The 27,644-nt window shown below is 32.3% G+C and overlaps 1 protein-coding gene across 1 annotated transcript; it reads right to left on the bottom strand.

Moving 5' to 3' along the window:
• Window positions 1-417: 417 nt before the first annotated feature.
• Window positions 418-27,644, bottom strand: LOC145581275 (bZIP transcription factor TGA10-like). Its single transcript, XM_081638309.1, has 12 exons — window positions 27,327-27,644; window positions 20,821-21,035; window positions 12,923-13,032; window positions 12,216-12,355; window positions 11,891-12,061; window positions 11,672-11,740; window positions 11,425-11,484; window positions 11,085-11,162; window positions 10,826-10,907; window positions 10,313-10,584; window positions 7,731-7,970; window positions 418-699 (listed from the first exon to the last, which is right to left on the bottom strand). Exons 1-12 carry the CDS (start codon window positions 27,642-27,644, stop codon window positions 550-552), a joined length of 1,905 nt encoding a protein of 634 aa, XP_081494435.1. The 3' UTR covers window positions 418-549.

Raw genomic sequence — 27,644 nt, 5'->3', positions numbered from 1 at the left:
GAAGTAAAGTAAAAGTTTAGATTTATATTAATAGATTTAAGTAGGGAAAAAAAGCAAAAAAAATGTTTATCGGATCGGATCGGGTAACCGTTAATTTTATAATGATACCCATAACCATACCCGATAACAAATTATCGGAACGGGTACCCGAACCGTTATGGTTATCGGATCGGGTACCCTAATTTTCGGAACGGTTACGGATCGGTTTTTCGGGTTTTCGGTTTTTCGGGTTCTTTTGCTCAGCCCTACTAATTTGTAACACCAACACAACAAAAAAATTATCGCATTAAAAAGGTGCAAGAAATTGTCTAGTGCATCTAAATCTAAAATTAAGCATTCTAACTATCTGTAAACATATCTTTACGAGACCAGCACAAGATTTAATTAACAATAATATTGAACTTATAAATTGGTACCTCATAAACTTTAAGAGGAAGCACATTGATCATGATTAACTATTATTAGAAAATATAATATATTGAAAAACTTTTGCAAATTTTCTTCTATTACTAGCTAGCTAGCTTGCTTCCTTTGGGTTGTTCATGCTATCTATTCTTGCCTTGGCCTAGCCATCCATAAGGAGCTTAGTGCGCGAAGTCGGTGGAAGTACTCAGCTATTGTCAGAAAACACCTTGCTGCTTGACGCGTTGTCAATATTTGATGTAACCGGTGAAATGTTTGATGCCTTAAACTATCTCCCTGAAAACAAAAATTAAAGATTATTGATTTAGATATTTAAAACGTAATTTTTTATCATTTCATCGAATTTATAAATAATGTTTGAGTGCAAGATTATTAGATGAATATAGATTCCAAATGTATGAAATTGGAAAAAAAAAAAAAATTATCTAATATTATGCTTATGTGAGTATATGCATGCTTTATAATCTATACATTTTTCCATGTATATAGTGTATTCATTTTTGGTGTAAATCCATGCGTAAACGAGTGTACTCTACGTACATATGTATGTATATGATGTATCAACCAAAGCCTGGCTTAGTTGGATGGGGATTCACATTGTAATTTTGAAATCACAAGATCGAATCCTCCCATATATTAAGCGCAATTCTAGATACGTACCATACCATGTAACATTACTCAACAACCATAATAATATCATGGCAATTATGCATCTTTTGACACAAATTCTAGTGCATATCTCTAATAATGACTAAAGGTCTAGTCTTGAGTTTTGAATAAGAATTTGAATGTGAATTGGACTACAAAGAAGCATATTTGTACTAGAAAAACGCAGATTGGGTAATATTCATGGTATTAATCAATGATAAGACTATAGGACGGTTGAAAATTGATAGAAATTTTACACAACTTAGTATGATTGATTAGACTTTAGCTGTGAATGGTTGAAGTGTCAAAAAAGAACCATCTTATATACTTTGTAATTAATGGAAACATAGGGTGATACTTTGGACACTTTCTTTTTAACACAAGATTAATTATGCTAAGGGTTTTAATTAGAAGATGTAATAATTACGTTTATTAATATAAGTGTGGTTATCATTATGATTTGACAAATAAGAGAGGAAGTATATACAAAATCTAATTTGATTTTTGAAAACTGCTTATTAGCTACCAGCAAGAAGTTGACAACACAAATCGACCAGTATGTAATTATCAGTTATGTACCCTGCATATGTCTCATTCATTTTTGTCAATAGGTATGGTATTGAATTATCCACAATATTGTGACTAATCAAACTATCATAGTCCGATGTTGAACATTATGGAGGCATCATATATTCACATTTGCTATCCAATACCATTCTAACACGAGGTATAATTTCGACTTCTATCCCTAAGACAATCAATGCCAACTAGCTTATTTTGTAACCAATGAACTTTATTTAGTGATTTTTTTTAACTGATTATTAAATCTAACCTTTAGATTGGTTAAAGGTTGCATTGTATATAAACTTAGGGCCTGTTCACTTCAGCTTAATTTCAGTTCAGTTCACTCCATTTCAGCTCCTAATTTCCTTCTCTCATAAAATATTCATTTCAGCTTTATTCAGTTCAGCTCTATTCAATAAATGTGAACAGGCCCTAGCAGTCATATTTGACTTTACAATTATCAAGTAATGCTTGATCTAGTGAAAATCAAAGCCCACTAGAAAATAGAGACATTTTGGGGTGGAATTCCCTTATCCTTTTACACCTTACTCTCGAGGGATCTACTCGCTAACCTCAGATTTGAGTTGATATAGGTGAAAAGTTTCAACCTAGTAGGGACCCTTTACAGTTTTTGAATGCAATTGTGACTATTTTTTTTATTGTTTTTTTTTTTTTTTTTTTTTTTTTTATTTTTTATTGAAGATGAATAAAATATAATTAAAAGTATATACGAAAAATAGTTTCCAATACAAGTTTAAATCTTGTGAAGTTCAATAGAAATGAAGATACATTGCATTGCTTCAATAAATTTTGGTGAACATTATCAAATATTCAAATGTATCACAATACTGAATTAATGAACTTATATTGAATTAAGGTGATGGCAAATGAATTAATTTTCTACCCGCATGTAGTTGAACGAAATTCTGTAAACAATATAACCATAAAATAGAAGCAACACTATCAAAATAATATTAATTTTATGTGCCAAAAATTATATATATTTTGTGTACTTGATACTTTAATCATGCACTATTTACACACTCTTCTTAAAAACCAGCTTAGGTGATTTATATTTTATAAAAATATATAATCGTGCAAAACCTTATTATTAGATCCACATCAATTTATTCTTTTTAATAACATCAAATTTTTGTACAAAGTAATGGAACTAACAAAATTAGTGATTGTATTAATGTATGACAAATGTAAAATACTCTCTTTATATTTTAGTAAGTATTGCACTTTGACCAAATATGCATATTGAGATAAGATTTTGACTATTAATTTATCTAATTATATGTTAGTAAAAATTATAGGAAATTGATATTATGAAACTAAAAATTATAATGAACTAAACAATGTGTTATACAATAACATTTATTTTGTCACTAAAATAATCATTAAAACCATTAGGTAAACAGTGTAAAAAGTTAAAGTGTAACACTTATTAAAATACGAAGAGTGGAAATAATTGATTGGAAAAGGTGATGTGAGAAGCGAAGGGGGGGATTTATGAGAGTGGGATGGGGCGATGGGCCATGGAGTTTTCGTAGGTCAAGCGGTTATGACTCTGACATCATGAGTTATGGGTCTAAAAGATCTTTCGATGTTGATATTTATATGGGCCCACTTTCCTCTCTGTTGTTTATGCATGCTTTCTAACTTCCATTCTCTGTGTTGCGAATGTTCATTAATACTCGCGTGACACCCCTTTTTCTATAATAAAAACGGTTCTCTCACAATAAATTAATTTTTGGTACTATTCAATATTACGCCGAGTGAGTGTTTGTCTAGACTGTTAATTAGATTATTTGGTTGTTTAAAAAAAAAAAATAGATTATTAGGTAAAGTCTTTTACAATTAAATCTAATATCGAAAATAATCAACTTTATAATGCATGCTAATTTGATTTTATTATAATCTGTACATCATACTCCATATATAACCAGAGAAAATTTTGGTCTTAGACTCTTAATGGCCATTTAATGTATATAAAAAAAAAAAAAAAAAAAAAAATCCTCCATTTTGAATAAATTAAAAAAGGAAAAATTTACACCAATAATCCCACCTTTTGCAAATCTTTTCAAAATAGTCTCACCTTTTAAAAATTTGGAAATAATCCCACTTTTTAGATATATCTTCTCAAAACGGTCCTTAACTTGTTTGTAGGTAATATAACAGGTAAACTTGACACGTGTCTAGTTTTAAGTGGGCCTTAACATTTTTTTTAAAAAAATAAAATAATTAAACTTAATTAAGAAATAATTTTTTTTTAAAAAAAACCCCAACCACCCCTTCCACCCATCACAACCCAAATCCCTCACCCCAAAGCAGGCGTCGACGGTAGCTTTCCCACCCTTGGCCGGCGCACAGGCAACTACGTAACTCCCGCCGGCAAGCCCCCTCTCTTTCCCCCTCGCCCTCATTCTTCCCTTATCCCACCAAGACACAACCACACAACTCACCACGCAACCCAACCCAAAAAACCGACCACCCTCATCGTCCCTTAAACCATAACGAAACAATCGTCCTTCTTTCCCCCACCCCGAAACGACTCCCCTCGCCGTTTCACGTCGAAGTGATGGCTGTTTCAGGTGGGAAAGGAAGGAGGAGGCTGCAGGTTAGGGTTTCGCGGTGAGTTTAAGGGGAAAGGGAGGGGGTTATCCGGTGGTGGGGCTTGGTCGCCGACGGTGGACGATTCTGGGCGATGGGTTAGACAGGGGAGGGGGCTGCCGCAGGGTAGGGGGGTGGTTGGTGTTGGGTGGTTTTTTTTAATTTAATTGTTATTTTTGATAATTTAATGTTAAAAAAAAAATACCGGTTCTTTAAGTTGTAGGTCACTTAGACTATTTTGAGAAGATATCCATAAAAGGTGGAATTATTCTCAGATTTTTAAAAGGTTGGACTATTTTGAGAAGATTACAAAAGGTGGGATTATTGTTGTAAATTTTTCTATTAAAAAAATAGTCATAAATAAATAATAATTTTTCAATCACACAGTTTTAATAAAAATATATTGCTTAATCAATGGTAATCAATTTTTGTTTCAAAAAAAAAAAGTGATAATATGATTTCATATAGACGTAAATATGAAGTACTCTCTATTTATGAATACGTGATTATCTATCCCTAAACCATGTAACATCACACTGGGGACAAAATTTCTAGATGGACTTGAGTGGTGTTGTGAATAATCAAACTCAAACCACTCAGGTGTTTTACAAATAATAATGGCCACAAAGTCTTTTAGATAAGGTAACTTTCCAATCCCAACATGCTACGAAGTATGTAATTTCTCTAACTTATTCACTCCTACGGTTTTCTCTTTCACAAAAAAGTCACTTGAATAACTTGAGCTTTTTTGAACTTTATTTTGGTCCTGCCTCAGGTAGGCCGCCTTTTATATTACTACTAGATTAGCACTCGTGCGATATATGGATTAGAAAAAAAAATTCAATACAATATAAAATAATTAATTCACAAAATGTGGGTTTTTGGAAAGAGAAATATCACTAATACGCTTTTGGTTAATTGTTGTTCACACTTTAATTTATTTATTAAAAATTATTTTCCTAATATTGAATTTGGAAAGAAAAAAATATGATAAAAATGGTGTCATAAGCAATTTTGGAGGGAAAAATTTTCATGAGAAATTGGCATGTGTATAGTGGTGATGTAAGCGGTTTTTATTTTAGTTATAGTTATAAATAGATAGATAGATGTGCCGGAAAAAAAAAAAAGAATTTCTTGGCTTACTCAACCTTTTTATCCCATGCTATTAAAAAAAAAAAAACACCCTTTTATCCCATATTTTTTTTTAAAAAAAACTTCTTGTTGCTAGTATATTTATTTAATTAATAAAAGTTAATTATTGTCTTATAGTCGAACTTTTGTTATAATGTAGTTCGTACTTATTATTAATATTCTTTGAATTATATTTCCTTCAAAATACAAATTATACTATCATTTTTTTTAGATTTTAATAGCCACATTATATATGGTGAAAAGTAGATGGATTTTATAGTATAAAATACTCATGATCTACATTAGTTAACTCTAATAGGATGCTACCTAAATATTTAGGTAAGATTGAAAAATATTAATTTCATAATTATAAAAATTGAAATCAAGGGCAACATGAATGATTAACATATTATATAATTGAAATGTCATATCTCTAGCTTAGCTAGCGCTTGTTTTCACCTATAATTTTGCATGCTTGAATTGATTACTGAAAATCAAGTTGAAATTAATTTAATGAATTATATATAACTCAAAACAAAAAAACCAATTATCTTGTTAAAAGTGGTCCGCAAACTATATAAAATAGTAGTTAAGAGTCTTAAGACGCTTCTAATCTAATCAACATTGTATTCAATAATAATCAAACCAAAATAGAAAAAATTGAGTTCAACTAAGTTGGTGTAAAATGCCACGTATCACAAAACATAATTAATTAAGCCAAGCTGTCACTATGCTAAATGTCCCTCTCTAACCACAACACTAGGGTTTTCTTTTTAATTTTTGCCCTTTTCCTAAATTTGAGGGTCCATTTCAAAAACTATTTATAAAGGACATTTATCCTTTTTTGACACCCTTTTTTTTAATACTCCAATAATTAGCCATGCTCTTGTAGTAGGTTATCTGATTGGAGTAGGTTTTCCAACCATAGCAGTACCTGATTCTTCACTTCCATTTTTGGTCCCACCCGATTTCCAAAATTAGCCTTCTCTATGCTCAAATTAAATACGAAATAGCCCCCTAAATACGAGTTACAGTCTTAAATCTATTCAACTCTCGAATAATATGACAATAATAATTTAAATCGAATTTAATAATAACAACTGCTTATATAGTTATAGGGTAGCCACACGATGTGGGCACATTGGTTTATAAGAGTAATATTCATTTATATGTGTAAGTAATCTTATTTTTTCATAAGGGTAATTTCATGTTATCTATAAAAGTAACCCAAATTCACTATACGAGTGAAATTAAGTTATTTAGAAATAAGTAACCTCATTTGTTCATTCGAGCTATCCCTATTATTTTGTTTTAAAATATAAAAGAATAATTTCACTTATTTAAGAGAGTAATCCCTTTTTCTCATTTAAGTAACCCACATACGTTTAGGTAACCTCATTTGCTCGTAACCGTAACTCCTTATTACTTAATTAACTGTCTTATATGTGATTATGTGAAGTGGACACACCATGTGGCTAGCCACATATAAGATTTTGTGATAATTATATGTTACTATTACATTGTGTATGGCTATATATTACGTTCTCAATAACATGAGGTAAGTCAAGCCTTGTTTTAAAATGTATTGTTGTATAACATGCTAAAAAGATGACAAATGCACACAACATAATTAGGATTACATGCCTTCTTATCCAATAAGCCTTCAACTTTGCCTAATGCATGTAACTTGCAAAAGATTACATGCGGCCTTATTTTGTCTATAAGGAAAACTAAACAAGGTTATTTATAATCTGCTATGCACATTCGGAAGCACTTTCTCACTACTCTTACTTCTTTCGTTTCTTTCTTAGTTATATCGTATTGTTTTTACATTATTTACGTACTTAATAATGGTTATTTTTGCATATACTCCGTATGAGACAAAACATATAATCTTGTTGGATTTATTATCTCAATAAATATACTAGTATATTTATAAAATCTTAATTTTTGTATAACCTTTTTATTATAGAAATATGTATATATAGACAATATAGTACGAGTATTAAAGTTATAATTTAATTAATATGGTACGAGTACTATGAATAATCGAAGGAAACATTAGACTTTCCGCATATTACATTTAATAATAATAATCAAACCACAAGTACTAATTATGAGAGATTAAGAATGACATCAAAATTCATTCAAAAAAAAATGTGTGACATCATAATTGAGAATTTGGAGAAAGGTCAACTAATGTAAGTTTTGATTTTAGTCATTTAATTTTACCTATGTAAGGTAGGACAATCAGGACAAATGCATTATGGGAAACTTAATTATTCAAAGTACTACCACAAGTCCACAATACTAATAATTTGCTGAAGATATATTAATTATTAGCGTACCTGTCTTACAAAGTTCTCCATCGTAGAGAGCTTGTTCATGGCAAGAGCCATCTGACCCATGTAGTTGGTCATGTTAGGAGGGCAACTCAAGGCATCGGAGGCGATCACGTCCGAGAGAGATTGTTGGAGTGCATCTAGCCCTTGCGATAGCGCCTCTTCAGCCTCATGCGTCGATTGTTGCAACCCACATATGCCCATCAATTGTTGGTCACTCAAGGGCTCGATTTGGTGCAATATTATCTAATAACAATGCAAAATAGGGCAACCAAAATGAGATTTTTTTTTCTTCTTAGGACTACTTTAAATATACTCGCAATAAGGGTTATTCAAGATAGTTAAAAGTGCCCATAAAAATTAAAAAAAAAAAAAAAGATAGTTAAAAGTAGAAATACTAATCAATTAACAATGCATAATTTGTCATTTATTCTAAACTTCACAATATTTGGGGATTATATGAAGGTCCAGAATATTATTAAAATCATTGTTCAAGAGTAGTTAGGTTAATGTAATCATAAAAAATACTCTTGTAAATTTCTAGGAACCAAAGAATGAAATAGTTATCATTTAATATTATTTATGATTAATAATTGCAACAAAATAGAGACTTAAACTTATAAAAAGTGATATCATTAAAGTATATGTATCGAGACAAAACTAAAAACAGTAACAAGACCCCATTTTACTATACTTTTCTTTATGTAGATAATTTCAATTGATTATCACATAATAGTGTGTGAATAGCGTAAAACTCAACTATTGCAATAATAAAAAGACACGAGGATACAATAATCCAAGGCTCATGAATGTAAGAGGAAAGAGAGAAAAAAGGAGGGAATAAGGGAGTAGCTAGAGCCGTGCAAGTTTGCCCATATTCATAATTTAAGAGTACCACCATATAATGGTATTAGGATGTAGTCTATAAGAAGAAGTAACAGACATTGCTTTAGGGTTTGAACCAGAACATCACCTCATTTTAGTCCTTATAGTGGAAACCTTCTTCAAGATTCCTTTCTTCATTTATTTTCATACCCTTCATGCAGATCTTCTTCTCCGCACACCCACTTTACTCTAAGACAAATTGTACTCCTAACTCCATGTTATCTGAACACATATGTCCTTTTTCTATTTCTTTTTTCTTTCTTTATTTATTTATTTATATTTTTTCGTATATAATAATATGTATCAAATTGTTGTATAATATAATGTTGACGGAGTAGTTAATTAAAATGTAAACTTTCATGATATTAATATATGCTCCTATGATGTTCTTGTTTGGAATTTTTGACTTAAAAAATAAGAGAGAATTTTCTAAATATCTCTCAATCTATACGAGGGGATCTAGTTTTATTCGTCTTGGTGAGTAGATTATTAATGTCTCTAACTTTTATAATTTTTGCTAGTGTGAGATTAAAGATATTTGCGGTTAAATATGAATAAAAACTTGCATCAATTTACGTAAACAGGAACGTCATTATGAAATAGAGGGAGTATCTTTTTTATTTTTACTAATATAATAGACATTAAAGATATTATTGATCAAATATTTCAGCTAATAATAACTATCCGGTCAGACTATAACACTTGTAAAAAGAAGAAGGGTATACTTCATATGAGTTAATTTTAGCTTAGGATTGTGTTCTAGTTTATCATCCTACTCATCTTTTCAAGCCAACTAGAAAAGTAATATCAAGTTTGGCATAAAAGTGGTGCACAACAACTTTAAAGTCACAACAAATATGTATAGTAATTAGTTATTAGTGTAGACTTTAATCTAGGGTTATAACAAGGGTAAGAATTTAATGTTAAGAGTGTATAAACAAACTACCTTTAACTTATTATAATAGACGACTATAATCGACTTATTGGTCGCATTGTGACACAAAAGATTCAAATTTTTGGATATAAAGAATGAAAGGAGTAGTTCTTATTCAAGAAAATAAAAGTTATTCCACATCAAAGCTGATTTGATGATTTCTTCTACTTATATCAATAGAAAGACGAAATTTGATTGTACTTCCTACTTTCCTAGTGCTTCTCATACTATTATTAGTTAGTATTCTTAGCACTTTTCATATTATTTGTAGCCTCCTATTATATATAATTTTCTTATATATATATTAAAAAGAAAAAGAAAAGAAAATAAAAGAGAGGCACTTGTCATCCAAAAGAAACGTCAATATTAGAGTGCATGTATATATTGAGCTTTATACGAAAATATAAAGATAATTAGATTGGTTAGCTAGCTTTGACCATTAAATTAAACTTCGCATTACATAATTATGATTTGTTGATAATTTTAATAGATTTTTCAAAAAAAAAAAAAAAAAAAAAAAAGTGCTTTTATATACAAAAATAACCATACAACTGATACAAGTATTTATTCATATACGTTAAAATATATGGCCCTCTATAGCTAGAAATTAAAGTTGTTGTCTCCAAGCTGAATAGCACAAATATTAATAGGGTAAAATTAATCACTCTGAAGGACATCATTATAATTACTTTATGAAAGAACTACTTTAAATTGGGAGCTTAGGTTAATATTAGTACGTGTGGCTGATAGAAGAAGAAGTGTGTATTACCTTAATGACCTCGGAAGGGCGAAAACCGCCCATCCACATGAAGCACCGCTCGGCCGGGGTCTTCCACATACCGGAAACTAGGTGGAACACGTCGGTTTTCGCCACCATGCCCTTGAGATTCATTATCACATCGTAATGTGCTAAGCAATTATCGACGTACATTTTGAGCTCGTTCTCTGATATATGCTCTTGTACCGCTGCTCGGAGCTCGCAGGTCAACCGGTGGTGCTCTTCCAGCCACCTTGTGTATTCCAAGTCAAACACTGCTGCGTCTATAAAAAAAATTACTACGCCGTAATTAGTACTAATTTTAGTAATTTGATTGACATATTCTATGTTATTGGTTCGTACTGTTTGGTATGACTGTATAAAGGGTTGAATTAGTTATTTATGATTAAAAATTGTCATTAACTACTACAAGTTGTCAAACATACATATATTCAACTAGGCATTATAATAATGATTTAATTAATATTATGCCTTACTTATACGACTAAAATTGTAGTACCGTACCTGAGCTTATGTTGGTAACGCCTAGAGGGACACCTTGGTCCGTTCCTCCGCCTCCAGCTATACCTCCTCCGAAAAATATACCCTTAATGAACGAAATTAAATGTCAACTTTTTCTTATAGACGCGTCACGTACTCTCCCCAAATTTATTAAGTTAGCTTATTATGAAATTTAAACTAATAACGTGACAAATAAATTAAAATTAAAGGGTAGCGTAATTATAAAAAACCTTATATTAGATGATTGATTAATTAAACTTACTTGTGCTCGGGCGCGTTGAAGTTCTTGTTCTAACTGAGCAAGTCTTATCCTACTAGATTCTAACTGCTGAACATAAGCCTGCATATATTGTTTGAAGTTTGAACAAATGGATTAATTAAAAATATGAGTAAAACAAAACTAATTAAAAATAAGTGAAACAAACATATAAAAAAAAGGTACATTATTAATTTATCTAAAAATGTTGATAAAATATAGTGGTTAGTAGATAAATATACAAATTGTACTAGTTGAATAGGAAAGCTTAACAAACAAAGGACTATATGAAAATGGCTAAATGCATGTATAATATTAAAAATGTAAAGCTGTGACATTGACTTACCTTTTTTCTAAGCCTGCTTTTCCTAGCTGCCTCTCTATTCTGAGCAAGTCTTCTTAATGTCTGCTTGCAAGCAATACCCACAACACAGTACAATTTGAAAGCGTTATTCGTTGAATTTTACAAAAATTCAAATCCTCGTTTTTTTTAGTTACTACTTCAATTGATCATCATACTCATATGATGAAATTTAATTTATTATTTATTTCATTAATTTTATACGGAGTACAAAAATCGCGATAGTAACAACCTTAGGGTCGGGTGTTTTCGGCCCTTCTTGCTCCGAGCTTGATGTTGGACCTTTGCGGTTACCTTCACGCTGCTCCCATATAAAAAAGAAAAATAATGTAATTAAATACAACACATTAGTAATTTAATTCCTCATTTCGTTTTCGGGTTGATAATATAAAAATCCCAACAACAATTGTTTAAAGCTAAATCAATTTATAATCTTATAGGATCAACTTACTTTGATAGACTTGGATTGTTCAGCGGGTTGATTTTTTGATTTATTATTATTATTATTGTTGTTGTTGTTATTGTTATTGTTGGACAACTCAATTGGTGGCGGCTGCTCAGATGCTCTCTTTGTACCGCCACTCGTTGATTGACCTCCTCCTCCTAGTACTCCAGGACTCGGCTTTAATAACAACCGTAACAATTATGTATCAATTAAAACTTTATTAAAAAAAAAAATCAGTTATAAATTAAGCTTGTACAAGAAGATGAAAATAAATGGAAAAAAGAAAAAAAAGGAAATAGTCAACAACGGTTTAAAAGTTGTAATGGACTACCTTGGTAGAAGGCTCAACATGCATAGGTTGAGAAGGAAAAATGTTAAGAGTTGGCGGTCTCATTCCTCCTCCTCCACCTCCACTGCCGCCTCCTAGTCCACCTCCGCTAGGTGGTGAGGTTGATGACGAGTTGTGAGTTTCTGTAACAAAAACCCGAACATCAAATCAATCAGTCAATCAATAACATGGTAATCATAAAAAAAAAAACTACGACCGTGAATAATAATTAAAGACATGAGAATCTGTTGCACTTGATGAGTTCAATAATTGATGAAATGACTTAACTTTGTTACTAGCAATGGCAAGCTATGCTAAGAGAGAGAAAGGTGAGTGAGTAGTAGTAGAAATAATAGCGGTGCTTATTGTTGTAGTAGGAAAATAAAGTAGCTAAGCATGCATTTTGAGTTCATCTGACACATCCTCAAATTATTTACTTGGGATTTTATTTCAGACAAATTACAAAAATAAAAATACGGAGTAAAAATTTTTCTTTTAGAAAAAAAAAAGATGAAAAAAGTTTTTTTTTTTTTGATGATCTGGTCAAAGAAAAATAAAAGTACGGAAGATTTTTCATCAGAAATTCTGATCATGCTTTTCATATGACCCAATCACATCCTCAAAGAATCTTCTTCTTCCGCTCCAATTTTTTTTCACACCAAAAAAAAAAAAAATAAAAAAATAAAAAAAGATAAAAATGAATTACTCACGTCGTTGTTGTTCATGATCTGTTTGCCCATCAAGGTAAAGAAAGAGAGCTTGATCTAGCTCGCCTAAGTCGTACGCTCCAGTAGAGCTACTGTTTTCTTTTCCCGTGCCTCTAAAATGTCAGAAAAAAAAAGTCATATAATAAATATATATGAAAGAGAAAAGAAATAAAAAAAATAGACTAGGTTTTATATTTATAATGAGTGTGTATATATGTAAGTAACTAATAATTACATGAAATTATTCCCAGGAAGGGAAGAAGATGATGGAGAAGATTGCATCATGTTGAATGAAATATTCTGATGATGTTGCTGCTGCTGATGATGTTGCGGCTGGTGTTGTTGTTGGTGGTGGTGATGATGGAGGAGAGAGAATTGTTGTAATTCCAAATGAGATGATGATTCATTACTATTAATATTTTTACTATTATTATTATTATTATTATTATTATTATTATTATTATTACTATTAATACTAGTTGTAGGAGCAGCCGCAGTCGTGGTCGTGGCCATGAAAGGATGAACAACACCACCAGAAGTAAACAGGTGGTGTTTCATCTCTTGCTGCGTGGCCGCCGCGGCTGTTGCTGCTTCCACCTCTCCTAGGAAACCCATGGAGAGAAAGAAAAAAAATTAGAGAGAGAAAGAGAGGAGAGAGAGTCGGTTGTGTTTAATTGGAAATAGTGATGAGGAGGATATAAGGGAAAAAAAGCTGGGATTGAAATGAATGCTCAAGATGATAAAGGACAACTTCCTCTTCTTCTTCTCTTGTTTATTTCCTATGGAAATTAATTTTTGGGAGGAGTTTGTTATAATAAAATTGTTATTTTTATTTTTTGGGAGAGTGGTTTTCTTTCTATTAGTCTTCCAAAACTAGACGACTTTAATTTCTTCCCTTTCCTAACCCCTATTATTTTTAATAAATTTTTTTATTTTTATGGACACAAACAGAGAGCGGTGCTTTGATTTTCAATTCTCTATTTCCATGTCATTTGTAATAATAAAAAAAACTTTTGGATTTTATATTTGAATTTTTACTGTAAAAATTCAAATTTTTTATTTGAAGAAAAAAAATTAAAATAAATTGATTTTTTTTTTTTTTTTTAGTTTTTTGAAAAAATTAAGTTAATTTGTATCCTGATGAAACAAGACAAGATTTTCTTTAAGGGAATTAAAAGATATAGGCTTTGGATCTACGGTCCTCCTTTTTTTTTAGAAAAATATCGACCGTTTTAAAATTTTTGTGTTTGTAACTTAGGTGTTCTAATATGAATACGAGAAAAAAAGAAATTAAAACGAATTGTCTAATAAATGAAAAATAGTGAAAATGTAAACAAAAAATACAGGAAATTAGGTTCTTTGTCTGAACCTCTTTGGTTGGTTGTTAAGAAGGGAGTACAAACTGAAATGATGAAAATACCCTTCTTAGGTACACACTAGAGAGACGTAACTATTGGAGGAGCAATTTATGTTTAATTTGTTGGGAAGATATGGTATGTTAGCTAAATTGTCAATGCAGCTTTTATAGTTTTAAACTGATCATCACAAAATCTTTAATTATTTGTTAATTAGCACTTCTAATTATTCGGTAAAACTAGCTTAAATCTTGTTAAATCTTTGACGGTACCAAATCCGAAAACGAGCTCCCATTTTCATATGGGTGATGGTACAATATGGATGGATTTGGATGAATCAAGAGGATATGTTTTATGGGAGCTTAACTGGATCCTATGTCTTAATCAGGATTTATGTAGGGAAGATACGAACTGATTGAACAATTTTGAAGAGATGATGGGATCTAATCAACATTGATTCTTTGACTTTTTCATATTGTGATCGTTGACTAAATATGTTTACTAGATAATTTAATTGATATATAATAATTTAATCCATACAAGCATAGCACCCGTGCGATGCACGGCTTACAAATCTTATTACTTATATTAATTTCACAAAATTTTAAGATAAAACGATTTAATGAGTAATAATGAATTTACTTACATAAATGTCTTAATCATGCATTTTTAACCTTTTCAAATAATGATATCTACTTTAAAGACAACTTTTTTATTCTTAAATTGAATATAAAGTTTTTAAATATAATTCAACTCAATCAATGAACTACTGATAATCAATCCCTACATTAAGTCATTTTTTTCTTTCTCATTTCTACTTGAGTCACTGCCACCTCATTTTAAAAATGATTAAACTCTGTCCACTAACTCAATATATATAACGCTTATCCTGTGTGACTAGCACGGCTGACACACGCCAAAACACGAGTAACCCCTGACCGAGTAACCCCAAACTGACTGAGTGACCCTTGACCAATCGAATAACCCTTGACCAAATAACCCCAAACCGACCGAGTAACCCCTGACCAAGTAATCTCGGCCACACGGTCTAGCCAACCAGATATGAAACTTTGTGAACAATATTTATGCTTGGAAAAATAATTTCTATTATAAAACAACATGATCATTGTATTAATATTGTATTTCGTATATCACAAATAATGTCATATCTTTTTTCTCTCTGGCCTCTAAAACACTTGAAATTTAACATGTAACTTCTAAAAATAGGAATTTTTATATTCACATATAGCATGAATATAGTCACATCTTTTTATAGACATTTGATATGTTTATCACAATTTTTTGTATGCGGCCTGCTGTACCGTGCAACAGGGGTTAATCGAGTTACTCGGTCAGAGGTTACTCGAGTTGTCACCTCAAGTTATTCGATCAGGGGTTACTCGAGTTACTCCTGACCGAGTAACTCCTCAAGTAACCCCTAACCGAGTAACTCCTCAAGTAACCTCTGACCGAGTAGCCCCTCGAGTAATCCATGACCTAACCCCTCAAGTAACCCCTGACTGAGTAACCCCTCAAGTTACCCCTAACTCCTTAAATAACCCTTAACCAAATTACTCGAGTATGTAACCCCTGACCGAACTCCTTAAATAATCCTGACTTAGTAACTCGAGTAACCCCTGACCGAGTAACCCCTCAAGTAACCGTAGAACTGAGTGAACCCCTCGAGTAACCCCTGTCCGAACCCCTCAATTAACCCCTGACCGAGTAACTCGAGTAACCCCTGACTGAATAACTCGGGTAACCTCTAACAAAATAATTCGGGTAACCCCTGCCACACGGTGTGGCCCGCTGCACCAAAAGTTGTTGTAGTTTTATTATGTATGTAAATATTAGTTCTCATATTTTTCTTTCCCTCGTGGAGAATAAAAAATATGAAATTATCTTGTCTCATCACCTACTAAATTTTATCAAATGATGAATCAACATCATCACCACACACATATTGCATCTTCCACATCCAAAAATTTGCACGTCTAAAAATCTTAAAAGCGACTGCTTAGTATATTTTTTTTTCAAAAATTGTAACCTTTAGCTATATATGACCTTAGAAGGATGCGTAGGCTTGCCCTTAATTGTTTGATTAATTGTCTTTTTTTTTAATTATTATTATTATATGTAATCATTTGATATTTTTATTGCACATACAAGTATATAACAGTGAAAAAAATAATTATATGTACATAGATTTAAGATAAGTAAAAAAAATGCATATTACTCTTACATATCACTCGTGACGACATATACAAAATATACAACGCATTTTCTATGCGACTGGCACACCGTGTGGCCGCTTGTAAAAAGAAATAGTAATGCCTATAACACCGACATGTTAACCCCTATTTTACTAACATATTAGAGTAACCCCTTATTATACTTATTGAGTAACTCTTAAATAATTAACAAATGAAGTATCCCTTACAACACTCATCACAGTGTAACCATTATAACACTTAAAGTAAGCCCTATATTTTCCTCAAAAAAAGGAAAAAAAAGAAAAAAAGTAAGCCCTATATCACTAATTGAGTGACCCATATAACACTAACTGAGTAACCCTATGGTGGTTGCCCACATTAATGAATAACTAACACAATCAAACTTTGCATACATGTTGATGCAATAGTTTGACTTAGTTTTTATGTAATTAAATATCAATAAAAATTATATTCTTTTTAATTATAAAACCTTACATCAATATCTATTTAACAACTTAAAACGATAAAATATGAATTTATTACATTTATAAAAAAAAAAGTAAAATAAATAAACTACAATCAATGTTGATATTATAGATAGTGAAAAAAGGTCTAACATGTTAGTTATAATAGAAAGAATGGAGTAAAAATTAGTGTCGAAATTTGTATTTAAAAATGAGAATTATAGTTTATAGAGAATTATATATCAATCAACTTTGTTTACAATTTGTAGATGTTATGCATGAGTGTGTTGTGACTTTAGTTGTCGAATAAATGGTTTGTTTATAGGTTTAGCAAAAGTTTACAAACTTGTTATAATAATTCAAAGATTTCACATTTAGGAGTTCTGTAACAAAATATTATAGCAAATGAATTTATATAGCATGTATAATTTTTATTTATTTTTTTTTAAAAAAAGAATTAAGTATGATATACCTAAAATCATATGGTAGAAAATTAGTAAAGTCATCATAATTGTATCACAATTTACATTTATTTTTTTTAGAGAAAACACAATCTACATATTTATAAGCTATTTACAATTCACAACATGTCTAATTGTTTAAATATAAGCTAGAAAGCACATTATTATCAAGTTTGATCTTATTAGATTAAAATTGTTATAACTTTTCAATATATCAACTTTGTATAATTTAAATTAATGCGCAATTATATATATAAAAAAAAATTAATGGTCAAAATAGTGAATTGGAGATCGTTTAAATGTAACACTTAACAAAGTGGAGGTAGTACTCCATATTATATTTTTTAAATAAGATATATAATTTATACACATTAGTATATTTGAGTGATAATCTACATTTAATATATAACCAAATATATCTTTTACTAATCCGTAATATAAACTTGACTTAAATACAAAAGATATGGACGGAGGAGGCCAGGGTGAGATCCATGAAGAAACTTGAAAAGGTCATATCCCACAAGTATAGTCTCAAGTTTAATTTTTTAGGATAAATAATTGGTTGAATTGAGTTTGATAATATTAATGAGGTTGACAACAGAGCACAATTAGGTTCAACATCATTAGGAATGGTGTTATTAGCCATAGGAATAATGTAGGGAGGAAAAAAAAATTAGGTTGAAGGAATAACCTGCTCTAATATAGTTGTACATGTGCTAATAAGGAAACCTAAAATATAATGTACGGAGTACAAAATAACAAAATATACTCTCCTCGAATTAAGCAATCTAAAGTCAAATGATATGGACTAAATATATGCTGAAAATCCATGAATAATATTAATTGAGAAACAATATTAAGAAAGTCAAAATATTATCTCGAAGTATCTTTAATAATAGGATCTTTGACAATTATACATTTTACCCAAAAAAAAAAAAAAAAACGTAAAACAGGAACACGTGGCAGCCATGGAGCTAGTGTACCTTGTTTTAGTATAGTATATAGATTTCATAAATTTCAACTGCGGGGATCTTTCCAAAGCAAATGTGTATTTTATTTATTAATTAAGGGCCTGTTATGATTGACTGAACTTAGCCGAACCGAACTGAACTCAATTGAACTGAACTGAACTTATTGGAGCTAGACTGAACTGAACATTTTATGAGAGAAGGAAATTAAGAACTGAACTGAATTGAACTTATTAGAGCTGAACTGAGCTGAACTGAAAATAATCTGAAGAGAATAGGCCCTAATATATGCAGTTTTCAAAAATAAATGAAAAAATATATGCATGCAATAAGAAAAAGTTACCATTCTTATTCATTTCGAATTGGTTGCTACACTATGACTGGTACAAGAATTTAGGCATTTTATTTAATAGGTGCTATCAGAATATTTATTGTTTTAGGGCGTGTTCTGTACCAGTTTTTGATTAGTTTGACCAAATTATATCACTACTTAATAAAAAAAAATGAGTATTTGGTATTGTAGTAGTGATTGGGGTAGCTTAATATTATTAGCTTTTGAAAATTAAAAGTACTTAGCTGTTAAAATTTTATTATATACTTTTAAGAAAAAAATATTAATTTTTATTTGTTAACAACTAGTAAACAACTACTTACCGAACACGCATATTTGAGTTATTTATCTCATAGCTAATAGCTACTTAGACAACTAACCACTAGTACAACAATTAACAGCTACCTCCACATCTATATATTGCTGAACATACCCTTAATGTAATTAACGAGAAATGTGTCATTAGTTTTTAAATTATTGAATGACAAGGGTTTCTTTTTAACGATATTTCATATAGTAAGGCTCCATTCTCTTCACCTTAAAAAGAGACTATCAAGTTAATATCCTATATTAATTAAAACTTGTTTGTATCATCAAAGGTTATTTATAAGTTCATCAATTACACCCCCCTTTCAATTCTGATCTCTCTCCTCTATCACCACCGCACGATCACTAGTACCACATGTCGCACAACCACATGACCATTAGCACCACCATCCACGACCACTAGCATCACCAGTTGACCACCGCACCACCGCGAGCTCCAACCGCACGAGTAAATGTATTTCCCTATCTATGGGCCCACTTTACATACTTTGCTACTATGCTGTCTTTTGTTCGACCGGCCAACTAGCCAGTTTAGAGCTATGAAGATGGTCGATCGCCGGCATGGCCATGGGTAGGGAAGAGAGAGAAGGAAATACTGGCTATGAGAGCGGAGGAGGGAGAAGGATAAAAGTGTCCATGGGAGGGGAGAAGGGAAAAAATGGGTGATATAAACTAGTTTTGTTAATGTAGGATAATAGCTGAGTTTTGCTCCCTTTAAACATAATATTTAGTATAAACAATTTCAGTTTAGTAAAAATAAATTTAGTTAACTAAAAAATAATTTCAGTTTAGCAAAAATAAGTTAAATTAGTATGACCCTACTCTCTTCACATTACATTTGCTATTTTTTTTATACAGAAAATTATTATGCTTACTAAAATTAATTTTTTTTTTGCCAAACTTAAAAAAATTATACAGAACTTAAATTATTAATTCCAGTTCTCTATTACTCGTATATTTGTTCTTCAAAGATACTGATTTTTACTGATTAATGAAATTAATGTTACAGAACTTAAACTTTTTCTATTGAATATTTTTATTAATAAAGTGAAGATAACACGGCCTAACCATGAATCAATTTAAAGAACAAATATAATATAAAATCAGTAAAAACTAGCTAGTTCAACACAAAAAGTTTCAATTCAAAAAATAATTTTATTTCTGTAAAATAAGGTGAAGAGAATAGGACCTAAGTAATTGGTCCAATGTAAGTGAGGGAGTTAATAAATAAATTAAAGTTTCATGCCTTTAATTAAAATAGTACAAGCAATTTGAGAAAGTTTTAAATGAAAATTGATCTACTTCCTGCTATTCCGAATTAATCACACTTATTATTATTATTATTATTATTATTATTATTATTATTATATCTCAAAAACAGATAAAGTTATAGAACCTATAGAAAATTAGTGGAAAGCCGAGATACAATCTGGGCCGAATTGATAAAGTTATTATTATTATTATTATTATTATTATTATTATTATTATTATTATTATTATTATTATTATTATTATTATCATCATCATCATCATCATCATCATCATCATAAATCAAAAATAGACAAATTCATAAAACTTAAAAAAAATTAGTGGGAAGCCAAGATACAATTTGGGCCCCCATCTTCTAACTATAAACGGGCCGCACAAAGCCTATGATAGTAAAGACATGAGCGAGCCCCAATGTCTTGAGTTTTCGACAAATTCTGAACCCGTTTCAGCAACGCAAAGGTCTTATTCTCTGCTATTTTAAGTGAAGAAAAGAAGAAGGGAAGAAAATCGTACCCAGTAGCCCGACAACGAGCTTCATACTTGACCAGCTTTCGATGAGCCACATCAGTTACAACCCATACAGGGACAAAATTAGACAACTCGGACTGTGTCAAAGGAGTAGACCCTGTCAAGTCAACACACACATCACAACCTCGTTCCCAAGAATAAAGCAACGCATCTAAGATGTTGTTGTTGTTGTTGTTAAAAGTAGTACTTTCTTTTTTAATCTGTTGACTCAAAATTAACTTATGTTTTCCAAAATTTAATTTCCTATGATTTAAACTAAAATAGTATAATGTTTTGACTTAGCTAGTTAGGTTAACTAAACAAATCTAAATGAGTAATTTCATAACAACTTGCTAGATAAACATAAATGAAAATATGGTTAGATCGTGATATAAAGCATAACTAGCTTTTAGGCTCGGCCTGGCGATGTCCCGAGTTATTACATTAATTCCATGATTAAAATACTTATTTATATTTAATTTTGATAAAATAACATATAATATAGTAATAGCTTAATGGCTAACACTATAATTAAATTTTAAAACTTAAAGTTGTGGGTTCAAATTTTGTACAAGCCATATTTTTAATCATATGAATGAAAGACTCGATTGATTGAGGAACAAAGGAATGTCTTTTAATATATAGTATATAGATTATGTTGAGTTTAGCAAGAATGCAAGATTAGTAGTAGTGATAGTACGTATTTAATTGAATCTTGCCTATAGAAAATTTTTAGAATATATATAAACAAAATCACTTTAATTTTAAACCCCAATTTCCCTTCTTATCCAATCTCTCCTAAGACACCCAACCATGTTTTCAAAATTCAAAATCAAACATTCGACATTTAATGGATCAAAAAACAAATTTCCTAAAATTATTCCCAAGATCAGGGAAATTAATTTTGTCACTAGATTTAAAAGGCATATACCAAAATTGCAACATGTCAATAAAGATCACATAATTCAAATGAAGAAAAACCCAGTATCCTAATAAGCAACAATCAAAGAAAATTCGTGGATGTCAACTAGTTTAGAGGTGGCTCTCAAAATCTAGGATCGAATTTCTTCTACATCAATGCTTTTGCGGTTATTCTTCTAACACAAACTAAGGTGGCTGACTCGCACGATGTGCGCGCCATGCATAACTAGCAATATTCGGGAAGCTATTTCAATTTGCCCTTACATCACAACTTTAGTTGTTAGTAGCATTAATGAGGGAAACTATGTAAAAAAATATTGTTAGGGGTATAAATATCCGCCACTATTCTTAAGAGTTTTTTAAAAAAGCTAATTAACATTAATGGGGGCATTTCAGTAAGGAAAAATGGAAAAGATATAATCCTACCTTTAATATTTCTGCTCAAAACAATCTCACCTTTTAATAATCTTGTAATAATCCCATCTTTATACCTCATGTGCTCAAACCAATCCCTTGACCCGCTTGTCAAATTGGTGACCGGTTGAAAAGGGTAACATGCCACATGTAATATTGTAGGCGTCGTTTGATGTGCGCCTACGTAAGCATGTTGTGAATATGCTTGGTACTCATAGGAAGTGAGAATTGACATACGATTAGGGACAAGGAAAGTAGGGAGCCGCCAACAAGTTTTTAAGGAACTTGTAAACCGTTCACGGATCATAAAAGTCAACCACGATAAAGGGACAACGAAAGGCATTAACGATTAACTCGTGAAGGTTACACCCCATTCATAATCCATGAGATTACTAACTCCATATGGTTCGGAACCACGAAAGGAAGATCGGGGATGATGGTATGAAGTAAGTCATGGAGTCACATTCGCCCGTATTGGCCTTTACTCGATTCTTATAGTGAAAAGTGATTCCTGCGATCTCAAAGGCATGCAAACAAAGATTTAATTCGCTCCAAACTGTTATTATGCTAAATTGGAAGAATATTAATGCAATATATAATTCAAAAATATTAGTGATCACTTAATTAAACAATAAGATTAAAAAGGAACCTAAACCGGTCGTCCAAATTATCTTATTAGTCGTGATTTTCAATTACATATTCCCTTTAAACATGCAAAATGGTGATCATAATAACAATAGAATAAGCATTAACATTGGAAGCAATTTAACAATAATCCAACAATTAATATATGACAAACATAATAAAAATTGTTAGAAAAATAATAGTGTTAAAAGGAACATAATTCCTTACTTTGATTTTGTTTGCGTGCAAATTTCACGCCTTGGTTTAAGGATGGAACCTCGGGTAAAGTATGGATTCCTTGGAGTGTTTGGGGAAGTATTGTGAGAGAATAATTAAGGTAGGCTAGTGTTTAGGCTATAGCATAGAAGGGAAAAGAGAGAATTATTTGATGCCCCGAAACTGGAGAAATCAGGAAGGTATTTATAGAGAAAAAGAGTAGGGTGAAGCACGGAACCCTAGAAGAGATAAGAGCCGTAGAAAATCCCTAATTGGGTACCGTGACACGGTGGAAAATACCGTGACACGGCACTGGGCACCGTGTCACGACATTATCCACCGTGGCGCGACACAAGGCGCTGTGTCACGGTGCACATTATGCCCAAAAATTATCCAGATTCGTAAGCGCGTGAGAAAAAAACGCGGAGAAGACACGCGAAAGCACTGTGACACGTTAGCTTATGCCGTGACGTGGCAATTTAGCTGTTGCGCGGTAATTCCAGTTTTTTACACGTTTTTAAAACTATATTAACTTATGATCCGTAACTCGGAATAAGGCATATAATATATCGTTGGAAAGCTTATCAAGTCCACTTTCCAACCCAAATAGAATTAGGTCAAAATAATTTTTAGATTTTAAGATACGGCCATTTTAGTGAAAAGGTGTCGATTTTGGGCCGAGTTTAGTGTTTTGCTCATATCTTCTTCGTTTTAAATCGAAATCGGACTTATGATATATCGTTGGAAAGCTTATTAAAAGGCCTATCCAACCAAATAATAATTGGATCAAAATTATAGGGCCACAAAATCAGTTTCTCTAGGTCTCTTGATGTGGACACGAAAAGAAGAAAATAAGTTATGATTTAGCAAAATGGGCTAGGAATTGGGATGGTTTATGGAATGTATTGGGATTGAACATAGATTTAAGAAATCCAAAGATTAAATACTCAACCCGACCTATAATGGCTGTGAAAGGTTGTTCATCATCGGGTTTGGTTTTGGGGAGACATTTTTAGGTTTCTACAGAAGCCCCTGCTTTGACTGAGTTTGTAGAAACGTCAGCTTCAAAAATGATAGTCAAAGTATTCGATTGGGACAGAGAATGATTTAAGATGTTCTGTGATCCTAAATCACTCTGTATATGCCGATAATTACAGAATAACGTTAGTTTCACAGATAAAAGAATTAAGGGATAGAATACGTATCTGACACCAGTGTATCGGTGGAAAATATGTTTGACAATTTTCCATGCTTGAGGAAAAACTTGTTTGATGATGAGATTGCAAGTCTCTGTGTATCGAGAACCTTGCACCGTGAATCGTCTTTGCCTGGGAGATGATCACTAATATTTGATAATGGTTCAATTGTCCCCGAACGTGGGCTGTAGATGGTCCGCTTGTCCCCGAACGTGGGCTGTAAATGGTTCGTTTGTCCCCAAATGTGGGTTGTAAATGGTTTGATTGTCCCCGAACGTGGGCTGTAGATGGTTTGATTGTCCCCGAACATGGGCTGTAGATGGTTCGCTTGTCCCCGAACGTGGGCTGTAGATGGTTCGCTTGTCCCCAAACGTGGGCTGTAAATGGTTCACTTGTCCCCGTACGTGGGCAGTAAATGAGACCTGCAAAATGAAATTTGCCAAGGACTCGTATATACTGTGATTGACTTGACTAACTGACTTGATTAAGCTTGACTTGACATGACATGACATGTGTATGACTTGTGATTGTGTGTATATAGTTTGTGTGTGTGTGCAGACACAAGCAATCGAAAATGCAAAAGTAAAAATTTTCCTTCATTTTTGTCATGAGATGAGTGGAGGGTACCGACTTTTTCCCGAAAAAGAAAGACGTGAAAAATGAAGTTTTGATTTCAACTTCCCTCAATGAGAAAATTTTGAATTTTTTTTTTTAACTTCCCCAAAGAAAAGACATGAAAAAGGGAAGAAGTTTTGAACTTCCTTGTTGAGCAAGACGAAATGAATCATATGGATTGAATTGCTTGTCTTGAAAATAATGCATGCATGATGAATGTTCGTAAGCCAGGAGGCTAAGGACAATTACATCATGTGATACAATCAATGAATGCACTTAGGTCATAAAACTAAGCACAGTAGAATCGCCGATGGATGTTGCTTAGGTCTTGGAGTTAAGCATCATATAGTATAAGAAAACACAATCTTGATGAACGTTGCTTAGGTCTGGAAGCTAAGCACTTATATAGATGAAGTGATTGATTAGTATTGAATAATGAACGTTGCTTAGGTCAAGGAGCTAAGCACGATATGCTTTACAAATCATTGATATATAAATGTTGTTAAGCTCATTATGTGATGCGTGAAACAATGAAGCTAAGCAAGTATACAATGTTTCTTCTAATGAATGTTGTCTTGATAGATGATGAAACATGCGCGGACGCGCGGTAGAAACCAGATTTAATGATAAAAGGTTCCTAAGAGAAAGATGATATGGCTATGTATGTGTGAAAGAAGTGTGTGAAAGTGATACTAAGGTGAGGCTGCAAAGGCTATGGTGATAGAAAGAGATGTGAGAAGAGTCGAGATAGTGACTCTTTAGGCTAGGTAAGCTAAGTGACGTGGGTTTAAGCCCCCAAGCCTATCTCTATATGGGTAGGGATAAGGGTTGGAAATGACTCGATCATGTGTGGATATGAATGTGGACATGAATGTGAGTATGAATATGGTCACACCTCATTATGAGGTTGCCTACGTATCCGTTAGGAATCGAGCCGAACGTAGCTCTAACCGAACTTTGCACAAGTGTATGTACACCTCAAAGAGGTCTTTTGAGGGTTGCAATGTGGTTAAGCTGATGGTTTAAAGAAGAAAAGGGTAAAGGCTTAAGACCCGAGAGAAGACCCCCAAAGACATGCAATTGTGTACTTGAAATTTGAACTTTGCAAGTTTTATTTTTCACATTTTTTTTGCTTTGATTTTTTTTTCTTTTTCATTCCTTTGAATCAATGTGGGCAATCTCAGATCATGCGGTCCATCACTCACTTAGCATTCATGTTTCTCAGGCACGGTACCAAGCACTCGATGATAGATGCAATTCGAGACGTGTTCATATCAAAGACAGTGGAACACTTCCCCTTAGACATTGTTTTTTATTTCTTTGCTTTTTTTATTTATTTTTTTTATTTGAACTTTTTTTTTTGAATGTTACACCAATTTCACACCTTCCCATCCTAAGGTTAGGTGAATGTGGGTTGAATAAATGAGGCCAAACGTTAGACGAGGCTCAAAGTGGTTAATGAAGAAATGGAATGAATGTTTGAAAATGGTTAATGGGAATAATGGTTGCAAAGGTGCCTCAAGTCATTGGTGTACCTTGTGTTTAGTTTAACAATTGATTTTTTTTAATAAGAATGACATGATCGAGATATAAAGGAATAACCGAATAATGTTCATTTTATTGATGGAAATGGTGAATAAACAAACACAATAGAACCTATGTTAGACATAAAGAGGGGAATGGAAAAGAAATAAAAAAAAAACATGAAATCTTACATGATGGACTCGTCGTGCGCCTTGTCTTCATTACTTCTTGTCGCTTGGAGGGACAGGAAGTTTGTTTGCATCAACTAGATCCTGAATAACATCCTTCAAATTCCAACATTGCTCAGTAGTGTAGCCCATTCCTTGATGGAACTTGCAGTGGGCATTGGGATTCCACTTGGCGCTCCTTTCTTCAGGTTTTGGCTCTGGAAATGACCCAATAGGTGTAATCAAGCCTTGACCGTAAAGGCGATCAAAGGCCGCATTATAAGTCATTCCAAAAGGAGTGTAAGTTCTCCTTTTCTTGGGCAATGGAGCATTAAGAGCTAACACTTCATTGAGATCAACTTGGCTTATATTGTTGGTGGTACCTTCGGGCTTAGAAGATAAAGAAGAAGGAAGGTCGTTCTTCTTGTATTTCCATGTGTTATTATTGTTACTACCAGCAGTCTTTATTAGCTCATCCTCGATATTGATGCCAATGTCATATACAGCTTCGAAAGTGTTCAAAGGCAAGAACCTAAGGCGTTGCTTGTACTTGTAAGTTAGGTTCTGGATGAAGAGGCAAACCATCTCTTTTTCTTTGGGGGGATCTACCAAGAGTGCAGCCGTTTCCCTCCACCTGTTGAGATAAGCGGTGAAGCCTTCATTCTCTTTCTGTTTGAGAATGAAGAGTTCACGTTTGAATGTTACACTTGTAACGATTCATGAAACTGTCAGTGATATCTTGCCAAGTTGTAGTATGCTTGGCATCTAGAGAATAAAACCATTGTTGGCAAGCATGCTCTTAGGAGAGAGGGAACATCGTAGGGAAGAGTGTTACGTCCAATCCCTTGTGAGCCGTGGTTGCAGAGAACGCTTTCAAATGGAATATTGGATTGTCAGTAGGCTTGAACTTTAGAATATCATCAGTGGAGAACTTTTCAGGGAGCTTGTCCTTGACAGTTAGAGAAGTGGCAGATTGCTCCACATAGGTGAAGTCCTCAGAAATCTTACTCATTTGCTCCTTGATTTTGTCCATTACGGCCACAGTGACATTATTTTGCTCCATGGTGGAGACCTTGGTAGTGAGGGTTTGCATCATGGAGGTGAGTGCCTCAATGGACTTGTTGATGTTCTCGATGTCTTCTCTAGTAGCCAT

This window comes from Chenopodium album, chromosome 15, assembly GCF_948465745.1.
Source record: "Chenopodium album chromosome 15, dcCheAlbu1.1, whole genome shotgun sequence".
Taxonomy (NCBI): domain Eukaryota; kingdom Viridiplantae; phylum Streptophyta; class Magnoliopsida; order Caryophyllales; family Amaranthaceae; genus Chenopodium; species Chenopodium album.
Note: the sequence above shows the minus strand (reverse complement) of the source record. Positions and strands in the feature narration are given on the sequence as shown.